Source organism: Vicia villosa, linkage group LG1 (assembly GCF_029867415.1).
Source record: "Vicia villosa cultivar HV-30 ecotype Madison, WI linkage group LG1, Vvil1.0, whole genome shotgun sequence".
In the NCBI taxonomy this organism is placed as follows: Eukaryota; Viridiplantae; Streptophyta; class Magnoliopsida; order Fabales; family Fabaceae; genus Vicia; species Vicia villosa.
The window spans coordinates 234,644,106-234,666,818 of record NC_081180.1 but is presented as its reverse complement, the minus strand read 5'-3'; the positions used below and the strand labels follow the sequence as shown (position 1 = coordinate 234,666,818).

General features: G+C 32.9%; 1 protein-coding gene across 1 annotated transcript; it reads right to left on the bottom strand.

The window, feature by feature from the left end:
* Positions 1–700: 700 nt before the first annotated feature.
* LOC131644984 (allantoinase-like) lies at positions 701–5,377 on the bottom strand. Its single transcript, XM_058915618.1, has 16 exons — positions 5,144–5,377; positions 4,939–5,038; positions 4,572–4,689; positions 3,764–3,837; positions 3,544–3,620; positions 3,154–3,190; positions 3,000–3,085; positions 2,809–2,868; positions 2,584–2,714; positions 2,330–2,456; positions 2,060–2,215; positions 1,863–1,973; positions 1,573–1,683; positions 1,373–1,471; positions 1,121–1,263; positions 701–1,031 (listed from the first exon to the last, which is right to left on the bottom strand). Exons 1-15 carry the CDS (start codon positions 5,252–5,254, stop codon positions 1,135–1,137), a joined length of 1,527 nt encoding a protein of 508 aa, XP_058771601.1. The 5' UTR covers positions 5,255–5,377; the 3' UTR covers positions 701–1,031; positions 1,121–1,134.
* Positions 5,378–22,713: the final 17,336 nt, after the last annotated feature.

Here is a 22,713-nt window from a genome sequence, read left to right as displayed (position 1 = left end):
AAGATTATTAAGTAAGTCTTTTTTATTGTTTTCTTGATGGCTACTCCAATTATAACCAAACTGATATAGATCTTGATGATTAGAAAAGTCACAGTCTTCACATGTCCATTTGGAGTCAACGTTTACTGATTTGTGCAATGCACAGTCACATTTCAAATGTGTGTTTTATTTTTCTATTATGATTGAAAATTTTATGGAGGTATATTTACCCGATTTTTTTTTCTATTTTTGGGGAGACATTTTACTGTTGTTTAAAAAACCTATAATCTATTTTAAAAAGATGTATTGAAACTAATTTAGTTTTATACTTAAAAAATATATTATTTTATGGAAAAAAAAGGAATAATTTTGGGACACAAAATTTCTTAGTGAGTGTTGAGGTAGACCATGCTAAGGTTGAGGTCATAGAAAAATTACCTCCCTCTATTAATGTGAAGGGGCCAGGGGGTTAGAAATTTTTTGGGGCATGCAAAATTCTATAGCCGTTTCTTAATGATATTTTAAAAATTGTCAAACCTTTGTAAAATCTATGGTTAAAAGAGAATGAGTTTACCTTTGATAAGGAGGACTTAAATTCTTTCGTACTTCTAAAGAATAAATTATTGCAGAAGATATCATCCAAAACAAAAAATTAACCAAATAACAAGGAATGAACTAACAAAGAAATGAAAAATTGTTTGAAGAACATAGTTTAAAACAATTAGACAACCAATTAAAGAAGTTGCTTGTATAATTTAAAACACAAACCGTAGCAAAATTTAACCGGATAGCGCGATTTCAAGCGAAGTACTTTAAACTTTTACGACTACTACTACTATTACATTTTTCTCGTGGAACGACGTATCTGCACATGACACGATACCATTCTTATTACTAAGGCACACACACATATACATACATGATACATACAAACATACATAAATATCCTCAGCTTCAAACGGATACAGTGACAAAACAACGCTCAAACGTCTAGCTCAACCACCGATGCCAACAGCTACATCCACTTACTTAAGTCACAAGGAAAATAGCATCTAATGAAAACCAACCATAGCATGAATCAGGACCATGATAAGCATCGGCAAACTAAAAGAAGACGAGATCAGTAAGTTATGGGGATTACCGTTTTTAACCGATTCATTTGGCTAGAATTTGAACACCACAGGCTGCAGGAGCATGCTTACCATCCTTAAAGACAAGGTTTCCTCTAACAAAAGTGTCCAAAACTTTTCCTGATAACCTTCTTCCCATATATGCAGACAGGCTCTGAATACCAAATGGTCATGTTACTAGCCACACAAAAAAAACTCGGTAACACCGAAATGCTGGACCATTTGAAATTGTAGAAAAGTTTAAATAAATAATCAATACTTACAGGATGTTTAAGGAAAACGGGATAATCGTCGTCAAGGTCAAACTCCACCTCTGGCTGCCACACTACAATATCTGCATGGTTTCCAATTGCAATGGCCCCCTAAAGCATAAGGAAATTTCTTCAGACTTCAATTGCAATTATTCTCTAAGAAGCATATTGGACAATACAGAATCATGAAGGAAACTATATAATCATGTCACCTTTGATTCTAACCCGGCAAAGGTTGCAGGTTTTTGGCTCCACAATAGTGATAATTGTTCTAGAGTTAACCCGTGTTTCTTCCCAGATGACCATGTAACCGGAAGATCAAACTACAAGTATCCAATAGAATTCTATTAGTCTTTAGATCCATAATAGTAGTCAAACATGCAATATAAGAAACCAAAATCATTATAATCAATTTGTCGAAAACTAATAGGTTATAGTATTTCGGTAAAGTATAGATTTTGAATGTTCAAACCAACCGCTCACTAAACGATAATTCACTAACCTGCAAAGACGATATGCCACCCCAAGCCTTTAAGAAGTCACCTTCCTTAAGAAGCTTGAGTTCAGGAACAGTTGGTGAATGATCGGAACTTAATAGGTCAATGTGTCCATCCTAAAACGAGGAATAAACAAGTAAAACCGATGAGATCTTACATGATATAAGTAAGACTAACTCTTAATTGTGGAGCAGAAGAATACCAGTACAGCCTCCCATAACTTTTCTCTGTTGGATGCATCACGAATGGGCGGGGAACACTTGTACCGAGTATCTCTGTCTGGTATCTCTTCAGACGAAAATGTTAGGTAATGAGGGGCAGTTTCAACGCTTATGCTGTCTCCACGGCGTTTTGCTTCCTATATCGAATATAAAACGTACAATAATAGCATTCGCATATCACGGAAGAAGTTTGATTAAGCTAATGTTTGTATCAAGAGTTACGAGTTTGATTGATTATATAGTAACAATACCTTAATAAGGTCTAAGGAAGCGCTTGAATCAGACAAGTGAACAATGTGAACATGTGCTCCTTCAAAAGTACCGCCGATTCTAGTATCCTTTGTAACATCTACAAGTTCTTTAATGGCTGCCTCCTCCCTGGTTATCTAAAAAAAAAGCATTAGTAGTTTTTCATAATACTCAACCGACTATGCGAAAACATGATAAATAAAACATAACAAATCCTTTTTATATTTTTCCAAAAAAGTGAAGCCAAGTGTCTTACCAAGAAGGTGGTCTAGTATCGAGATATGTACTGTAAACGTGCGGGTCACCAAAATTACTTTTAGAATCTTGTTGAATCTCAGAATGCACAACTAAAGGTCTTTTATATTTTGCTAACACAGACAATCCCTCCTATAACAAGTACATTTGCCAAGCAATTATGTTAATATGAAAATAAATAAATAAATGCAACTAGGCATGCAAACAAATGTAAAAATGATTGTACCTTGATTTGTTCAATAGTAGTCATCGGAAAATCATCAATTCCTGAAGGACACATAAAAGACTGCAACAAGTAAAACACACAAAAGAGTCAGAATGGCTTGAGAAACAGAAACGCAATTTGGTTTATATTTGTTCGAGAATCAGACACTAGAAATTCTAGAATCCATAGATTCTCAATATTAAAATGATTACCTTTACACCAAGAACACCGGCATCTAAGAGACCTTCAAGAATACTGGTATTTTGTGCATTTTCAGGGATCAAGCCTCCCCAAAAACCTGTAAATATTAAATTAAAAATCAGAAACTAATTGAGAGTATGCGAAGGTGGAGCTTGAGGATCATACCAACATCAACATGGATTTTATTCTCTGCAGCTTCAAGCTGGAAAAAAGTAGAAACTCGTGTCAATAAGATTATAAATTTTTTATTTCTCAAGGAACTCTTCCTTCTTCCTCTTTAAAATGATTGGTTTTGTCAAATGAGATAGATTTTGAACACTTCTTCAAAGCAGTATTGACAATCGTAAATCATGAAATAGAAGTTTGTTCAAATTTTCCTATGCTACAATGTGATAACGTGGCTATAGCCACTATTTGACAACACTTTATACTAAATAGTGTATAGTGTATTACAGAACAATGGGGAATTGGCGATTTGTTCAAATTTTTAGCCGCTATTTGACAACACTGCTTAAAAGAAACTATAAACGCACTCAAGTAATTGACAACTGATACCTTTAGTTCCAGTGTTTCCTTAGATACGGTTGTTGGGTGATTGTTTAGAGGCATGTCAACCACTGTAGTTACACCTCCTGTCGAAACAGTATTGGAATGGGTCTGTGTTAAAGTTGTTTCACTCTCTCAATGTTGAAGCATAGGAGAAAAAAAAACATCAACGTTTCTCCCAAAATATCCAAACAAGTGTCAAGTAGACCAAAAGTGAACATCAACATACCAGCAGCAGCAGCTTTGGTACCAGTGACAAATCCCTCCCACTCGGTTCTTCCGGGCTCATCAAGATGCACATGCCTTCGAAAGTGATTTACAAAATAAGCCAGGGTATGACATATTGAAATCATGTTAAAATATGAAATCATCACACATTGACTTAGATTCACTTAGACTAAGACCTAAGTTGACTTAGTTAATTTTTTTTCATATCATATACATCAACTAATTAGTCTAAGACCTAAGTTCACATGATATAAGTTGGTATTCATATAATATACTTCAATTAGCAAGTCTAAAAAGACCTAAGTGCGCACAATTTGTTCTTCATATCTAATCTAGATATAATGTGACAGAATCAAGGGTGTTGTTACTTCTATGTCAGGTGCATTGGACAAAGATATATCCATCAAATTACTCAAATGTCTATGAGAAAACCCTAAATGTGTAACACTTTACTGTCTTGATCGGTAGTCCTCCAAATCCAACGCAACATTGTCAGACTCTAACTAATGAATTTCAAACTCATCCTCGCGTGCACAAGAATTCTCTGGATATGCACCACATGATATATCGTATACATGAGTCACAACACCACCACATGATATATCGTATACACGAGTCGCGACACCATCACATGATATGTATGAAGCACAACTAAGTTTCTCTAGGTATACACATCATGTCTCGCCTAAGGGAGTATTTGTGTATATAACTACTTTTTAGGGTTAATCAATAACAATTCTTTATACTAACATACATCTGCAAAACAATGAAAGAAATTAAACCATGAAAAGAGCATCATGAAATCTTACACATCAATCAAGCCGGGCATGATAACAGCATCTCCATAATCAATCACTTGTTGAACAGAACTCCCCTTCTTGCCATATCCTTCCACAATAGACACTATTTTCCCTTCATTTATCTCCACTGTCAATAGTAACACAATTCAAACAACAGCGTGTCAATATAAATATACTTAAACTTCCAAGTCAAATGTATCCATCCATCTTTCTTTCTACCTTTTTATCATTGCTATAGTAACAATCAAGTCTTATCGAATGATCTAAGCTACAAATCAACTTACCCGTGCGGACGTACGGGTCTTCTACTAATTACTAATTACTAATTATTAACCTTAACATTTTTCTATAAAAATAAAAATAAAAATAAAAAAACCTGATCCAGAAATGATTCCTTGTGAAGTCAAAACCCGCTTGCTAGATATCCAGTAATGATCATACGGAAAAAGACTGCACTCATCCCCTTCCCCTACTAACTGTTTCACAAAAAAAAACCGCATCATTCAACTTCCATGATATTATATTACTACTGTAAATAACAAAATCATCAACAAAAAAAGGTAAAATAAATAATCACTTACCTTTATGAGAGGATCTAATTGAGCGTTGTTGGAATTGTATACATAGAAGAAAAGTGCGACGGAAATTAGGAGCGCTGATATAGGCAACACCTTCCATAGTAGCTTATCCATTTTTCAGTATTCAACTGTTTTTAGAAGGAGGAAATTTTAGCTACCAACACTGATAAGCATTGGAAATTGGTTATAAAAACAAAACTGGATGATCTGTATCGACACGTACTGAACACGGACCCACTCACCCTGCTGCTCACTCTATTATCACTCTGAATCAATTTATTGATGTCGTTTTTTTTTTTTTTATAAAATTATTTCTAGTAAGTAAGAGAAACGTGTTTCTCGCTCGGGTGTAGTTAGGGGTGCTCGCGGTGCGGTTTTGGCGGTTTTGACGAAAAAAATCATCCGAACTGTAAGAGAAAAAATCGTGCGGTTTGGTTTAGTTTGGTTGGCTTTTAAAAAAAAACCGAACCAAACCAAACCAAACTAATGTGGTTTGGTTGGTTCAGTTTTTTACAAATATTTTATTAAGCCATACATACACATATAGATGACAACATAATTTTGTATTTAGACATTCATACACTATCAAATAACAACAAAGCTCATCATATTTTGACAACAATTTTCCATTTAATATGTAAAAATAAAATTATTTTGACAACAATTTTCCATTTAATATGTAAAAGTAAAAGGGTTAATGAACTTTTTCGTCCCTTTAAATATTTCAAATTTTGTTTTTAGTCCCTCTAAAATTTTTCTTCAAGAAATCGTCCCTTCAAAATTTTTCTTCTGAACTATTGGTCCCTAACATCAAATTTCGTAGGTAATCAGTGGCTAAAGTCGTAGCTAATCTCTAGCAAATTTGACGTTAGGGACCAATAGTTTAGATGAAAAATTTTGAAGGGACGATTTCTTAAAGGAAAATTTTAGAGGGACTAAAAACGAAATCTGCAAAATTTAGAGGGACCAAAAAGTTCATTAACCCAAAATAAAATTAGACAAAAGTGGAATATTAAACATAAAATAATAGCATAAAACAATATAAAAACTATTATAATGAAACAAAAAAATAGAAGAGACGAGAGATTAGTGAAGGTGAAAAAGCAAAAAAGTGTTGAGAGATTATAGAAGAAGATGCGCGATAAAAATGAAACTGAAATACGGAACATTTACATAAAAATGAGAAGGCGAAAAAGAAAGAATATAAGAGAGTAGAGATTATAGAAGAAGAAGGAAGATGTATGTGGCAAAGAAGGTGCGGCAACGTTATTAGAGATTTGAGAAGATCGAGACAGAAATTATACGTGTAAGGATAAGAAAATTGTTAGTACTCATAAGACTAAGATATAATAGGTTTAAGTTTTGGTTGGACGTGAGTTAAGTAAAATTTAGGTTGTAACATAATGCGGTTTGATTCGGTTTGGTTCGGTTTACAAAATACAAACCGCAAACCGAACCAAACCGTGCGGTTTTGTTAAAAGATGACCCAAACTAATCCGAACCAAATGCGGTTTTTTGCGGTTTCGGTTTGGTTTGGTTTGGTTTGCGGTTTTCTATTTGGTTGGTTTGGTTTTGAACACCCCTAGGTGTAGTATTTTATTAATGATATAAAAAATATGAAGTAAAGAAGTTTGACTAAATTGTATATATAAAATGGAAATTAACTAGTTAAATTTTTTTTGCTGATAAGATATTAGTAGTATGAAAATTAAGTTTTAATTTAAAATAATGATCTATAAAAAAACAATAGGTTCTAAGTTAAAATAATGATCCACAAAAATTTTTTTTTACTAATAAGATATTAGTAGTATGAAAATTAGGTTTTAAGTTAAAATAATTTCACATGTGAACATTTCAAAAAGACATGTAAATCTACTTTGTTCATTTAGAAAAGAAATCATCTACCAATGATGAAAAGATTTTATTCAATTGTGCACTCCTTTCTCAAACTATTTTCAACTGAGAAGATACCCGTGCGTCCGCACAGTTGAATTTATTTTAATTTTGATGTAATAATTATTTTAGATATACATATGAAAAACTCATTTTTATTGCGAAAGTACAATGAAAAATTATGAAATCAAAATATTAAAATAAATAATATGATTATACAAAATATAATGATAAACTTGACAAATGATGTATTTAGATACACATGTTAACTTAAATAGAATTACATCTTTATATCCTATCGTGTATCTATCATATCTTGTGCACCAAATAGGCCTTAAAATTTTTGCGCACAGATTAAAGAATGTAATAATATGGTTATGTGACATTGTACTTTTACTAAATAAATCTTATAAATATATTGAAAGTAGTGTACAAAGTAATACATAAATCTTATAAATATATTGGAAGTAGTGTATAAAGTAATAATTGAAGGATAGGTATAAATATAAATAAATACTATGAATTGAAATTTAATTTTTAATTTTTAACTTTTGTTCATAATTTTATTTATATTTATTGTAATTTAAGAACAAATTTAAATCTTAAAATAAGGAAAAATGTATTTAAATTAAAATTTTAATGGTAAAAAAAATTCTAATATCAATGATATCTTATTTAAAATTAAAATACTTTACTTAGTATTTTTAACATTCTTTCTCTTTGGAAAATGTTACAAAGAAGAAAATTTAAACTTTCTCGTTCTGAGACGTCGCACCTTAGTCGTTTACTAGAGTCTCGTTAAAAGCATCTTTGAAAGGGTTCAACATATGAATTTATGTGCTTGTAGGTAACAATCAAGTTTTGATGACAACAACGCATGGACAAACATGAAGTACTCAAAGTCAACTGTCAACAAACATGGAGTACTCAAAGTCAACTGTAAACAAACATAAAATACTCAAAGTCAACTGTCAACAAACATGAAGAACTCAAAGTCGATTAACAACACAACAGAAGTCTTAAAAGTCTCTTCAAAAAGAAAGATGTGGAAGCTCGTCAGATCTTGTCAATCCATCAGAGTGAACCAAGTATTATAAAAATAAAATAGTAGGTTAAAAATACTAAGGCAACTCACACACACACACACTAAAATCTATTTCCAAAAAGGAAAACATTTAAAAATAACTTGGAAACTGTGTCAATAACTTAGAAACTTTATAAATGACCAGAGAGAAATTTTGTCTAATTTAATTGATTAAAACTTTGTTCTAATCGATTAGAAAAGATCAAACTTACACCCTAAGACATTTTTATAACTCCTAAACGATTGACAACATATCTATATCACAACCTTCTATTTTGAGAATCTTAACCGCCATATTCAAGTAAACTAATCGATTAAAAAATCAATTAAAAAATCGATTAAATAGTTAATGAGGCCAATGGATTATTTCCTTATTGAGTAATTTCAACTACTATATAAAGTGGTGAATTACTCCCTTGAAATCACGCCACTTTCCAACGTTTTCATATTTGTTTAGAATTTCTCTCTCTAAGTTCTCTTCTTCTCTCTCTAGAAATTTTCTTTCTTCACTTTTGGTTGTCTTAGTGCTTCGAAGTGAAATTTTATTTGTGAGCAGAATATTATTTTGTAAGTGGCAGTGTTGGTCGTTTATAGTTTAAGTGTATGATATATTTAAGATATTAAAGTTTGGCTCTTGAGATCAACCATAAATCTCTGTTATTGGTTTATTAAGCTTAGCCGGTAAAAAAACTTTGGTTTTGGTTAAAGAGATCAACCGTAAATGTCTAAATAGTGTCATTAGAACAACTCGGGATAAAGGTCGTCCATAGGTTGAGGATAAGCTTGTTCAAATTCAAAAGGTCAAACTGTATTAAGGTTTGTGGGCATAAATGATAAAGGCTCGCAAGTCAATAGTGAAAAATCTCAAGAAGAACTCTTGGGGACAGAACTAAGTCAACGTTCGGCCAAACCTAGATAACTCTTTGGTGCAATCTTTCTATCCTTACTCTCTTTAATTTTCTGCAATATATTTTATTTACTTTACTTCTTCTACGCTTTACTACTCAAAAAAATTACTAACACGATCTTAATCGAGGAAGGGAAAAATATTCATACTTTTTAAAAAACACAGTTCACTCCCTCTTGTGCTTGAGGTCACTTGTTCAACAAGTGGCATCAGAGCCTAACTCCTGTTAAAGACTAATCGTCTCAGGAGGAATGATGACTTCGAGCTATTCACTAAACAAACCGTCGTTCTTCAATGGAGAATGGTATGGGCTGTGGAAAGAGAAAATGAAATTCTTTTAAGAATGAATAGATTATGGTATTGGAAAACTATGGAAGATGGATAATTTGTTTCTACACACTCAGTTAATGGTGTTGTGGTAAACATACATGAGAAGGATTGGTTCAAATAAGATAAAGAGAATGTGCAATGTGGTTTGAAAGCTAAGAATATCATCATTATCGCATTAGGTCTTGATGATTTCTTGCGTGTTTCTCAGTTCAAAACAACTAAAAAAATGTGGGACATCCTCCAAATCACCCGTGAAGGTACTGCTAAGGTGAAGAGAACAAAGTTGGGCGCATTAACTGTAACACCCCATATTTTCATTAATTGATTTAATTTGGAATTAAATTATTTATTTGAAATTATTTGGCATTTGATTGAATTTAATTGAAGAATTGTGGAAAAAGAGGTTATTGGGCTTAATGTGGTGTTAGTAAAGAGGGGGTGCTATGTTAGTAGGCCTTTTACTAAATTAAAATCTATTTTTCATAAAATAAGGAATTGAGGAAAAAAGGAAAATAGATGTGGAAGAGAAGCAGAGGAGTAGAAGTGCTGATACGTGAAAGAGGAACAGAAGAGGAAGAGGGCTAATCAAGATCCTTGGCTAAGGTAAGGGGGGACTCTTCCGGTTAATATCTTTTATCGTATTATAGATAATAGGACTGATTTAGATGCATTGTTTGTGTCAATTGGTTGTATGATGGATTGGGGTTTTGGGATGATTTTGAGGGGAATTGTATGATTTGATGAATTGTATGATTATAGGATTATTATGATGATTAAATGATCCTCCTTGGGTGTTATATTTGTGTTATAACATGTATGTGGCTGATATGGTGGTATTTGAGGTTCATGATATAACTTGATTTGGGTTTTGGGGATTTTGGGAAGAATCCCGTAATGCTGTCAATCGATGTGAGATCTCTGGTTTTTGCCAGTTCGCGCCGCGAAGGCGTAACTTTTCTCGTTCCGCGCCGCGAACCTGTGTTTGCGCCGCGAAGGCGTGTTTTCTATTCGTTACGCGCCGCGAACTGTGTGTGGCGCCGCGTGCTGTAGCGATAATTATTTTCTTTGAAAAATGTAAAAATGTGTAACTTTCAAACCGTAAGTCCGTTTTAGACGCCGTTTTGGACGTTGTTCCTTAAATTGAATGTTCTACCATATGAAACGAATAAAACAATAACAACTTGATTTTATTTTAAAAAGTATCATTTTCTTCAAATGTGGTTTATTCTGATTTTGCATAGCTGATGAGGTGCAATGGTTGTTGTGTGCATAATTGAATATGTGCAATGATGTATGTTGTTATAATATGATTGCTCCTGCTTGTTATACAAATGGATGTTGTTCATGGTAAATATGGTTATCATGTATTTTGATGAATGATGAGGTAAATACTCTATCGTGGATGAGTTGCTCTGTTGTACTTGGTACGCGATTGTGAGGGGTGTTATCGTTGTTGCACTGTATAATGAATGATTTACCTGTTATGATGTTGTGGGTGTAATTGGTGTTTGTTATACATATATTGTTGATGTAAAATATGTATTTTATTGTGGTTGAGAAATAGCATAACTGTGTATGGCTATTGATTATTGTGGTGGTTGATGATTATGACATTTGGTTGATTTATGTGGGTGATAAGCATGTTATGGTTGATACATGCATTCATAATCATTATGTGGCTGATCCTTGACGATGGTGGATCAGTGGTAGCTAATTCCCATTGTGTGGAATTAGTGAGTGGGTGTTGCCGTATCCTTAACGATGGTGGATCGGTGAGTTGGGTTATCCCAGATTTTGGTACCACATGCATATAGTTGCATTTGCATTAGGTTACTTGTGTTATTATAACATGAATCGAAGATTGTCCAATGTTATAATATGTGATGATTGTGTAATGGTTATGATTTGTTTGGATGAATTATGGTGTTGCCTCTTGGTAATGTATTCTTTTTGTGTTGTGTGTTGATGAGTACTTCCTGACAATCTGAATATAACGAAATTGGATGAATAATGTGACTATGATGTGTTATTGTTTATGATTCGATAACATTTGTTAATTGTGAATGAGACTCACCCTTACTTTGATGATTTCAGATTGGCGAGTAGCGGCTTTTGGCTCGGTGAGGATTAGCTCATGAGTCAGTTTATTTGGTATAGCGTCGGTGTCATGCTCTGATATTGTAACACTGGGGGAACGTTAGTTTAGAGTTTATGATGATACTCTATTTTGTTGTTATTGGAGTAATTTTGTGAGATATTGCATAGATGATGTTATGCTTATCTGTTGATTAATGTTCCGCTGTATAGAAACATGATTTTGTTAAATGGATGATTTTCCCCTAAGTGAAGCATGACAATTGATTTATGATAATTTGTTTTAAATTGAATTGTGGCACCCTTGTTTTCATGTTTTACTCTGAATTATTTTATTAATTTCCGCGGGGTTTTAGAAGGGTGTTACATTAACCGATGAGTATGAACTTTTCATAATGAAACTTGAAGAAAACATAAATCAAATGCAAACACAATTTACTCATATCATAAGTCATATGAGGACTCTAGGGAAAACATTCTCAAATGAAGAATTAGTTATAAAAATTTTAAGATTCCTGAATTGCGATTGGCAACCAAAGGTCACTGCGATTTGTGAATCAAAGAATTTTGAGACTATGGACACACACTCTGTTTGGAAAATTATAGGAACTTGAGATGGAACTAAAGAGATTTGATATGTACGAACAGGAAAGCAAGAAAACTAAAATTCTAACACTCAAAATAGGAGAAGTCTTCTCAGACGATGACATAACTTTCGTAGTAAATAATTTCAAAAGATTTATGAAGAAAGAGAAAAAAGAAGAAGAGGATGATGACTATGATGATGAAGAAAATTCATTTATTCCAACCTGCTATAATTATGGAAAGAAAGGACATATCAAACCTAACTGCTGCCTACTCAAAAGAGCAAATCAGAGCCCAACAAAAAAATCAAAAGAAAAAGAAAGCATATGTTGTATGGAAAGACAATGATATATAATCATCAAATGATGAAGAAAATGTCAACATCTGTCTAATGGAAAAACATCAAGATAACCTCTAAATTTTCTAATAATGATTTATTCAAAATATGCAAGGAATTATCCAAAGAAACAGATAAGCTAGAAAATTTATTTCAAAGTCAAATGATAAGATATCTCTTCTTCAAACTAAAGTAAAACCATTGAAAGACAACTAAATCATCTTAGGGAAAAAGAATAAGAGCAAAATCCTTCTACTTCCAACGCATGTAATGATTGCGATTTCTTAAAAGAAGAAGTTTGCAACCTTCAAAAAAACATTGGTAAAATTCACCAATAAAGCAGGATTAGGATATAATCCAAGAAACAATAGCAAGAAATTAGAAAGTATGTGTATGAGTGAAACAACATCACACTGCAGAAAATTTAAATGCAATTATTATAAGAAGGAAGGTCATCTAGAAAAATTTTGCTTCTTAAAGAAAATTTATGAAAGCAAAGAAGGACATTCCCCTTCATATTTTTACGCCTAATATATAAGGGGAGAAAGCCGGATATCTCTCACTTCCGTGTCTTTGGGTGCAAATGTTATATCCATGATAACAAAAAAGATAACTTAGGGAAATTTGGCGCAAAAACTTATGATGACATATTTATAGGATATTCCACTTCTAGCAAAGCCTTTAGAGTTTATAACACAAAAAACAAAACAACCTAAGAATCAATTCATGTTACCTTTGATGAAACGAACCCCAAAACTGTATGAGTAGAAGTTATTGATTGTGTAGGTATTCTCAAAAGAACAAATCTAAAAGACAATCCACAACCAACCCAAAATGACAATAATAATGAAGTCATAATTGAAGACTCAAATCAAGAACAAAGTCCAAAGATTCAAGAACCTAAAAAATAATGGAGATTAACAAAAGACCATCCAATACGGAATGTAATTGGGGACATATCTAAAGGAGTCACCACCAAACGATCACTCAACAAGGTATGTTATTTTGTGGCTTTTTTCACAAATTGAGTCAAAAGAAGTCGAAGAAGCTATCGCCGATGAACATTGATCTCTTGTTATGCAAGAAGAGTTAAATCAATTTGAGCAAAACAATGTTTGGGAACTTGTTCCTAAAGATTCAGCTAATCTCATAATTGGAACTCGATGGGTCTTTCACAACAAGGTACACGAAGAAGGAAATGTTTTAAGAAACAAAGGGAGGTATTTGTTGACCAACCTCCTGAATTTATTAATCCTACCTTTTCAGACCACATGTTTAAACTTAAAAAGCACTATATGGCCTAAAATAAGCCCCTAGAGCATGGTATGATCGCCTAAGCAAGTTTTTACTTGAAAACAAATTTGAACGAGGATAAGTTGATAAAACTCTCTTTATTAAGAAAACAGAACATGATATTTTATTTGTTCAAATATATGTTGATGATATCATTTTCGGTGCTACTAACGAATCCTTGTGCAAGAAATTTTCTGAAATAAAGCATAATGAATTTGAAATGTCTATGATGTAGAATTAAAGTACTTTCTAGGGCTTCAGATCTATCAAGCCAAAGGAGGAACATTCATAAACCAAGCTAAATATTGTAAAGAGTTACTCAAAAGGTTTGACATGGAAAGATCAAAAGTTCTAGAAACACCAATGTTATAAGAAGTTGAATGTTTTGTCTTCTAATCGATTAGACCTTAAGTTATTCCACTAAAACCTTTTGAAATTCAAATTCAACGCATGCTAATCGATTATACCATAGATCAATTAGATTCTCAAAAACCTACAACCGTTTTTATTAGCCAATCAATTAATCGATTGTATAAATGTCTAAAAAATTAGTAGAAAAATCATCTATTTATTTGTTTCTTTTTCTTCTTCTGCAATTTTGAATATATTTAATGTAGAATGAAGTTGAAAGAAATAGATAGAAAAATTCATCTATTTAATCGCTTGTTTACCTTTTTTTCCAACTTCAATTTTGGATCTATTTAATGTATAAATAGATAAAACTAATTATCATTGTTTTGATAAAGTAATAAAAGTATTAATTCTTAATTTTGTTGAAGTATGTTTACAAATGTTTAAATTTTGGGACTAAAAAGTACAAATACTTTGCAAAGTAGGAATTTTTTTCAGTTATTAGTTTTTATAAAGTAAGTAGAAACTTTTTAAAGTCATTTATTTTATAAGTTTATAAAATGTACAATGAAAAATGTGAATTACACAAAAATATACATTACCTCCAATTCTGTAAAGTCATTTATTTTATAAGTTCATAAAATGTACAAAGAAAATTGTGAATTACACAAAAAAATACATTACCTCCAAACACATCTTACTGCACACTTATAGAAAAATGGCCAAAATAATTCTTGCTGCCCAGGATCGAACTGGAGACAGAAAAATGGCCAAAATAATTGTTGCTGCCCCAAGTATGTAAGACTAACGTGATAACCACTACACCACAACAACTTGTTGATGGTTTCTCTGACACATTAATATAACTTAATAGCTAATACTCAGTTGATGTCGTTATTCAAACATTAATTTAAACAACAATAGCTACAACACGTTTCACCATGCTATAAATGATAAGGTTTTACAACAAATAAGTTGTGTGTGCGTATGTGTGATCTAACGATGAAACGCTTGGGTCCTGAGCTATGGTTATTTGTAAAGATCGTATAAGCCGTATTTATCTAATAGCAGACAATTTTTGGCAACTTTGGAGTCTTTCCGTCCCGCCTGAGAAAGAAAGAATACATTCCTCACATCTGCACATGCCTATGGGCTTTAGGAAGCCCCTGTCCAATCGTGGCGTATCATTTCAAAAAGTTAAAGGCTTATCACCGTCAGTGTGCTGTCGAAAAAAGATCAATAGGAAAATATAGGAGCATAGGTCAATAAGGATATTTTTGTATGCTAAGGAAGTGACTCTTCCATGTCAAATAGTCTTCCAGTTGAGATTTACGGTTCCGAGTTAGATTCTAATTGCGAGAAGGAGGAACTAAACTCCGACTGTGATGGCGACTGCCTAATAAGAATGGGGAATAAGGTAGGAATGGAAAGGGATAACATCGAATAATGAGATGGATCCCCGAGGTCGCTTGGAACATCTTCTTTCTCATGAGAGTCATTATTTAATTTCATAGAATCTAAGGTTTTGAAAGAACATAGTAAGTGGTTAACTTTGTTTATTTGCTCGTTAAAGGAAGTGAACGGTTGGCTCGAAGAGGGAAAAGATGCGACGGGTATTTCTCTTGAATGGCGGAGAGAAATGGTAACAAGTTAATATACTTGCCTACAGACCCTACTTTTATAAATCATATAGGATAGGGGAAAACCTCACTTCCTTCCTTGTTGTCAACCGACCTATAGTTGCTGAGATAGTATTATTCCATTGGACCCACATTGGAAGACTCAAGGATTCATTCAATATCAATAGATTGATTGTTCCGCTCCTGTTTGGTCCAAAAGAAAAAAAGATATCTTATCGCTCTTTTTTCTCGGGCAGATGGTAGAACTTCCTCTAGATTGAATCTTACTAAGAAGTTTGCTCGAGATCTTAAATTATTTAAGAAAGAAAAAGATGTTTCTTTTGTTCTTTCGAGGCAATCAGAAAAGAAGGAAATAGCCAATATAGTCAAGATAATCATGTATTTACAAAGGAATGTCTCAATTCATCCTATTTCATCTGATGGAGGATGTGATAAGGTTGCAAAGGATAAACTCTTGACAGTTCAAAATAATATTTCATTCTTGAGCAAAAATCTAGTTTTTGGTTTATTTCATCTATTCCATGACCGGAATATGGGGGTACTTATTACATCACAATTTTCTATCAGAAGAGAGATTTCAAGAAATGGAAAGTCTATTCAATCTCTCAATAACTAAACTGGATCTGGTGTATTGTAATGGATTCTTTTTTTCTATTGATTTTTCTAGGCTGGATCAAAAACAATTCATAAATGAGGTATTCAACTCCAGGGATGAATAAAAAAAGAAATATTTATTGGTTCTGTCTCGTCTTTTTTACGAAGCGAATGAATCTTTTTCTCCAAAGATCCTAAAAAATGGGTCCAGACCTCTTGTGGGAATTCTTTTGAAGGTAATCGATTCAATCGCAACTTGCAATATGTAATTCAAAGATATCAAAATGATATTCTGAATCATATAACTATAAGGAAACACCTGATCAATCAACGTTTCTCAAATTTGAAAAAGAGTCAGAAGAAATGGTTTGATCCTCTTATTTTTATTTATGGAACCGAGAGATTCCTGAATAAGAGTCAGAAGAAATGGTTTGATCCTCTTATTTTTATTTATGGAACCGAGAGATTCGTGAATAAGGATCGAAATGCATATAAATACAAATGGTTCAAGGGGAGCAAGAATTTCTAGGAACATTTGGACCATTTCATTTCTAAGCAGAATAGGCATTTTCAAGAAATGGTTTGATCCTCAAATTTGAAAAAGAGTCAGAAGAAATGGTTTGATCCTCTTATTTTAAATTATGGAACCGAGAGATTCGTGAATAAGGATCGAAATTCATATAAATACAAATAGTTCAAGGGGAGCAAGAATTTCTAGGAACATTTGGACCATTTCATTTCTAAGCAGAATAGGCATTTTCAAGTAGTGTTTGATTGATTACTTATGAATGCATATTTGATTGATTGGTATGAGTTTATTGACAAAAAATATTCGAGTGATTGGTTCGAGGTTATCGACAAAAAAGATTTTTCTAAGTCAAATTGTTTCTTTTTGTCCAAGCTTCTTGCCTTTTTTGTCTAACTCAGTTCCTTTTTTCGTTGTGAGTTTCGGGAGTATGTCTGTTCATAGGTCTCAGATCCATATGTATGAATTGAAACGTATGAATGATTCACTCGAAAATCAGTTATTAGAATCAATAGGTCTGCAAACGGTTGATTTGGAAAAAAGGAAACCCCTATTATTGAATGACTATTATACTTCTCCAAAATCAAAATTATTGATCAATGAAGGAACAATATTATCATTTTTGTTCATTAAGATACCAAATCAAGACAATTAATGGGAAGCGATGAGTAGGTTATTTATTCTTTAGTAATTAATTCTACGAATTTTTGTAGAAATTTAACTACTCTAAAAAAACCAATGAGTCACACACACTAAGCATATTAACTCCTTATTTATAAAATTATTAATTAATTTTTATTCAATCTTATAAAAAATTTCATTTCTTCGTTGAGAATCAGAATGTAGTAAGAATTCGTCAATTTTTGTTTTATCAAAAGATGGAACATTCGTTGCTAAGAAAGCATCCAATTTCTATTACAAAAGAATACCCCTTATCTAATTTGAAGGAACTTCTTTCCAGCGAAGTGACAGCAGGGAAGAAAAGCAAGGGCTCTAAAACTTGTCTTGAAAAATGGAATTGGGAAATATGTGACAATGTTCATCTTTCCATTGCTAAGACTTTAGATGAACTTTACATGATTCCAAGGCTTAAGAAAGAATGCACGTTATAGTGTCTTGTTTGGAGAGAAAGAAAGTAAAGCTCAACATTATCTAGATGAAACCCTGCATATGTATGACCAATTTTGGAGAAATAAAATGAAGAACAATTGGTTCAAGGGTGGAGACGGAAATACAATATTTTTTTCACTTAATGGTCAAGCTAAGACATGCTAAAACCAACATTGTTAATCGAAGCATGTGCGGACTTATGTAGAAGAAGACTCAGAAACTGAAAAATCATGTGATCAACTACTATAAATAATTATTTAACACTGATAACAAATGTATTAAATCTAACTAAGTGGAAAGGTCCATACCACAAATAATCACACAAGCAAAGACAATGCTTTTCGCACTGCATGTCATAACCTAATGAAATAAAAATAATTGTTTTTCAAATGAATTGCAAATCTGTTCCACGATCAAATGAATTTAATGGTTGCTTTTACCAAAATTTTAGAGATATATTAGGGAAAGATGTTATACCCTCTGTCACAAAATTATTTACATAAAATTGGATCCTATCCAATCTTAACTCTATCAATATTACTTTGTATACCCAAATTTCATGAGGCGGATATCATATAGAACTATAAACCTCTAACACTGGCAAATTTCTAATTCAAGATTACTACCAAGATCATAGTAGATAGGCTTGATAGATTGGCTCCTAAAATAGTCTCAAAGCACTAATGAGGATTCGTATGAGGTAGGAGTATATCAGAATGAATAGGAATCACATTTGGCAATTAACTTATTGGACAAGAAATCTTTTGAAGGAAAATTGCCTATGAAAATTGGTATCAAAAAGGCATTTGATACTATAGAGTGAAGTTATTTATTAATGGTGCTTAAGAATTTTGACTTCAATACTACATTTTGCAACTGTATTACAACAATACTTCACTCAACAAGATTATCTATTTTAGTCAATGGCAAGGGAACATGCTTCTTCAATTGTTCTAAAGGAGTAGGACAAGGAGATCCCTTCTCCCTTTTACTATTTTGCATTGTTGAAGATGCATTAAATAGGCAATTATTAAACATGATTGAACAAAGAAAAATTATAGTATTACTCATGACATAACTACAATTCCAAGTCACACTTTCTTTGCAAATATTCTTTTTTTTTTGTTGTAAATCCACCAAAAGAAATGCATCAGCTATCCACAAGTTATTACAAAAATATGCTTAAAATTCATGTAAACACCATAGTCCCACAAAATGAAAAAGGTTAAATTTGGAGGAGTTATTTCAAGTATTAGACTAAGACAAATGGCATGAGTCACTTGGTTTCAATATAAGTCAGGAAAACTGGGTAAGTCAATAGTTCAACATTTTCAGCCAATAGTAGATAGGGTCATAACCAAGACATGAAGAAGACACATCTTATCTATGATGGTAAGAATACAACTTGTTAACTTAGTGATCCATGACATGCTACTTTACAACCTTAAAATCTATGAGTGACATGTTGCACTCATCAATAAACTAGATACAAGAAAGTTTGGAAAGAATTTGGTGTATATAAGAAGATTAAAGACCATTTCTGAATCAACAAATGTCCAAGAGACCGATACAAGTCCTTTAACACAGATAACAAATTCTAATTTTTTCTTCTATCTTACATGATATTCCATCCCCACATAATGAAATAAGAAGCTCATTATTTAAAGATAACCATGACATCCCGATTGTCATTGTCATTAGAAAGGGCGTAAATAATGTAAAAAAAAAGCCACTCTATCATATTTAAAATTATATTTCATTTAAAAAATTTCTCAAACCCATAAAACCTTTCTTGATAACTTAAATACCATCCAAATTTCCAATAATATTTTTGAGGCATTATCTAATAAAAATTGGAAGCATGCTATGGGTACAGAAATGTAGGCGTTAGAGAAGAATAAAACATAGCAGTTGGTTGCTTTGTTGAAAGGCAAGAAATCAATTGGCTGCAAGTGGGTGAATACAGTAAAATACAAGGCTGATGGTGTAGCAACCTGCCCTAAAATTAAAGGTTTTAGAGTCGCCACCTATTCTGAAGGGCGAATAGGAAACCCTACGCAGATACGAAATTCGGGGTAAGTTATTATAATCAGGTCGAGGGAAGGTGTTAGGCACCCTCAACCCTTTCCTAAGGTTTTATGTTAAGGCAAAGGTTTTATGGCTAAAAATTAAGGTTAATAGCTAAGGAACTGAATAGGGGAAAAATTGAGATTTTAGGGAGGGGGACTCGCCTTGGTTATCCAAGTGCCTACGTATCTCCTTAGGGAGAATCAGAGTCAACGTAGTTCGGGCACAGGATTGTACGCCTTGGAATTTGATTTGAGGTTGTTTGAAGGCTTTTTGAATTGCCTATCGTAGCTTTTGAAATGCAAATGTTCGCAAGGTATTTTGAATTACCTTATCGTAGTTTGAACATCGCAGTATTGAAGAGATGAAAATCTGTAGTTTTGTGGTTTAGTGTGTTTTGTATGTTTTGGGCGTACAACCCTGATTTGATGTGTCACTGTTAGATGCGGTGATCAATAGATTTGATCAGTATAGCTAACAGATTAATGGGCATTGCTGGTTACTCAGATCGATAGATTGATCATCGCGGGCAGCAAATTGAATGTGTTTTAATTTGTAATTTTTATTGCTTTATTCAGATATTTGATCAGTACGACATAGAGAGTCGACTAATTCGAAGGCGGGATGAAATAGATATTCATCCGCCATTTATCCGTTAAAGGGGAAGTTAGAATTTATAGTTTTTATTATTTTTATCTCTCGTCTAGTGCGACTAATAGGTTTAGTCGGGTCGAGGAGAGAATTAAAATAAAGGATTAATTAAATTATTAATCAAAATAAATTAACTTAATCAAAATTATTTCTCGCCTACTGCGACTAATAGGTATAGTCGGTTCGGGAAAAAAAATTAATATTAAGATTAATGTTAATATTTTCGCCAAATAGCAATGGGACTGGACAAACCCTTATAGTATAAACCTTTATAGGGTTTTTATGATTTTTGTTAATTAAAATTAATTAAATCAATTAATTCGAATGATCGAAATAATCGAATAATCGGGAGAAATATTATAATCCTAACCTAATCCTAATTATATTATCCTAGCCTAATCCTAATTTAACTACATGAATTAAATTAAATATAATTGATTAATTCTAAATCTAAACAATTAATTAATAAAGAAAAAAAAATATATGATGAAACCTGGCTTTAATCCTGTGCATTGAAGCCTTGAGATCCATGGTGGAGCTTCAGCTTTATATGAGGTCTGATAGTCTTGGTGTGAGGGAGTAGCGTGGTCATGCGTGGAGAGAGCAATGCTGGATCTGCAAACATGCCTTATCAAAGAAAAATAGGAAAATATACGTGGGACACTGGGGATCGAACCCAGGTCCCTTCGATTCCAAGCCTTGCCCCAAGACCAACTATGCTGAGGTCAGTTTGTTGTTAAAACAATGAGCCCAAATTATTATATATGAAAAAAAAGACGTGAACTAAAATTCAAAAATTAAAACAACACGCGCGCTGTAGTTCTTCTTCCCCATCCACATTGCTGCTGAACAAAACCTTTAGCCATAGTTTTTTGCAGCGTGGCCATAACACCTCCGCCATTAAATCTACAAATCAACACCGAATCAAAACCAATTGATAGCCCAAATCCACCGAACAGCATCTCCCGAATCCAATGAGCACACTAATTTACTCTGCAATTGCTTCTAATCCGAAATCCCTCTTTTGAGAGGTATGAACCCTAACAATGGCATACGGCCATATCCGGATCAAAAATCAAATTAAGGTTATCAAACATGTTATAAACACCATGAATAGCAATAATATGCAAACAAAAACATGTAAGGGTGTGTGAATCGAAGAACACGATTCTTGCAATAATAAGGTAAAACCGTGACTTAATGTACGAATTTCAAGAAGCTTCAGGCCTGTATAAGCATTGAGGAATGACCAATGATACTCCAGGAGTGCACTTGAATCCTCAAAACGCCCTGAATCGATCCCTGTCCTCCATCCCGAATTTGATTTTTTCTTGGAAATTTATGGACTCGGTTTTGGTCCTTGGAGGCCAGAATTCTCCTCCCCCTGCGTCTGCACTTCTTCAGTATATATGTGAGACTGAATTAGGTCACTAATATTGCACCAAATCTCCTTGAACCAAGCAATTGAATGTGATTGCAAATCACCTTCTAAACTTTCCACTTTTGGCTCAAACTTGGTTTTTTTTTCCTCAATCCTCTTTAACACGAATTTTACATAAAAATAGGATATTTTTGGTGATTGATTATGATTAGAAATTAAAACAAAATTATATCTTTCATATTTTCTTGATTTATTTGATTTAAACTATATTTTTAATAAATAAAAATTCACTAAAAATATAATAAAAGTCAAATAATTGTGGGCTTGAGTTTGGAGCTTCTTGATACTCTTATAAGCAAGTTTGGGTCATGAAAGAATGGGCCTATTTGGAAAAAATTGATTTTGACAAGTATTTCTCTTCACGCATCCCTTCAAAAAATGCTCAACTTCCGCAACTTGTATCTCGCTCAATTTTAATCATATAAATACATTCTATGACTTTTTAGAAAGCTTGATGAGTCCTTTAAAACCTCCTTTTGGTTTCACCTTAATTGGAGTTTCCATGCTCAAGTTATGAGCTTTGACCTAAAAAGTATTTCTTGTTGACCTTTTGGAGGACCTATAATCTTTTGTACCCTTCAGATAAAATGAGATGGGCAAATTTTGGGGTATGACAGCTGCCCCTGTTCAATCTTCTTAAACCTGAAGAATCAGATAGGCACGTCTGCCT

Coding starts and splice junctions, on each gene's coding strand:
- LOC131644984 (XM_058915618.1), bottom strand. CDS start 5,254: ATGGATAAGCTACTATGGAAGGTGTTGCCTATATCAGCGCTCCTAATT. Junction 2,715..2,808: donor CTACTATTGAACAAATCAAG/GTACAATCATTT, acceptor TACTTGTTATAG/GAGGGATTGTCTGTGTTAGC. Junction 1,974..2,059: donor AGTTATGGGAGGCTGTACTG/GTATTCTTCTGC, acceptor TCCTCGTTTTAG/GATGGACACATTGACCTATT.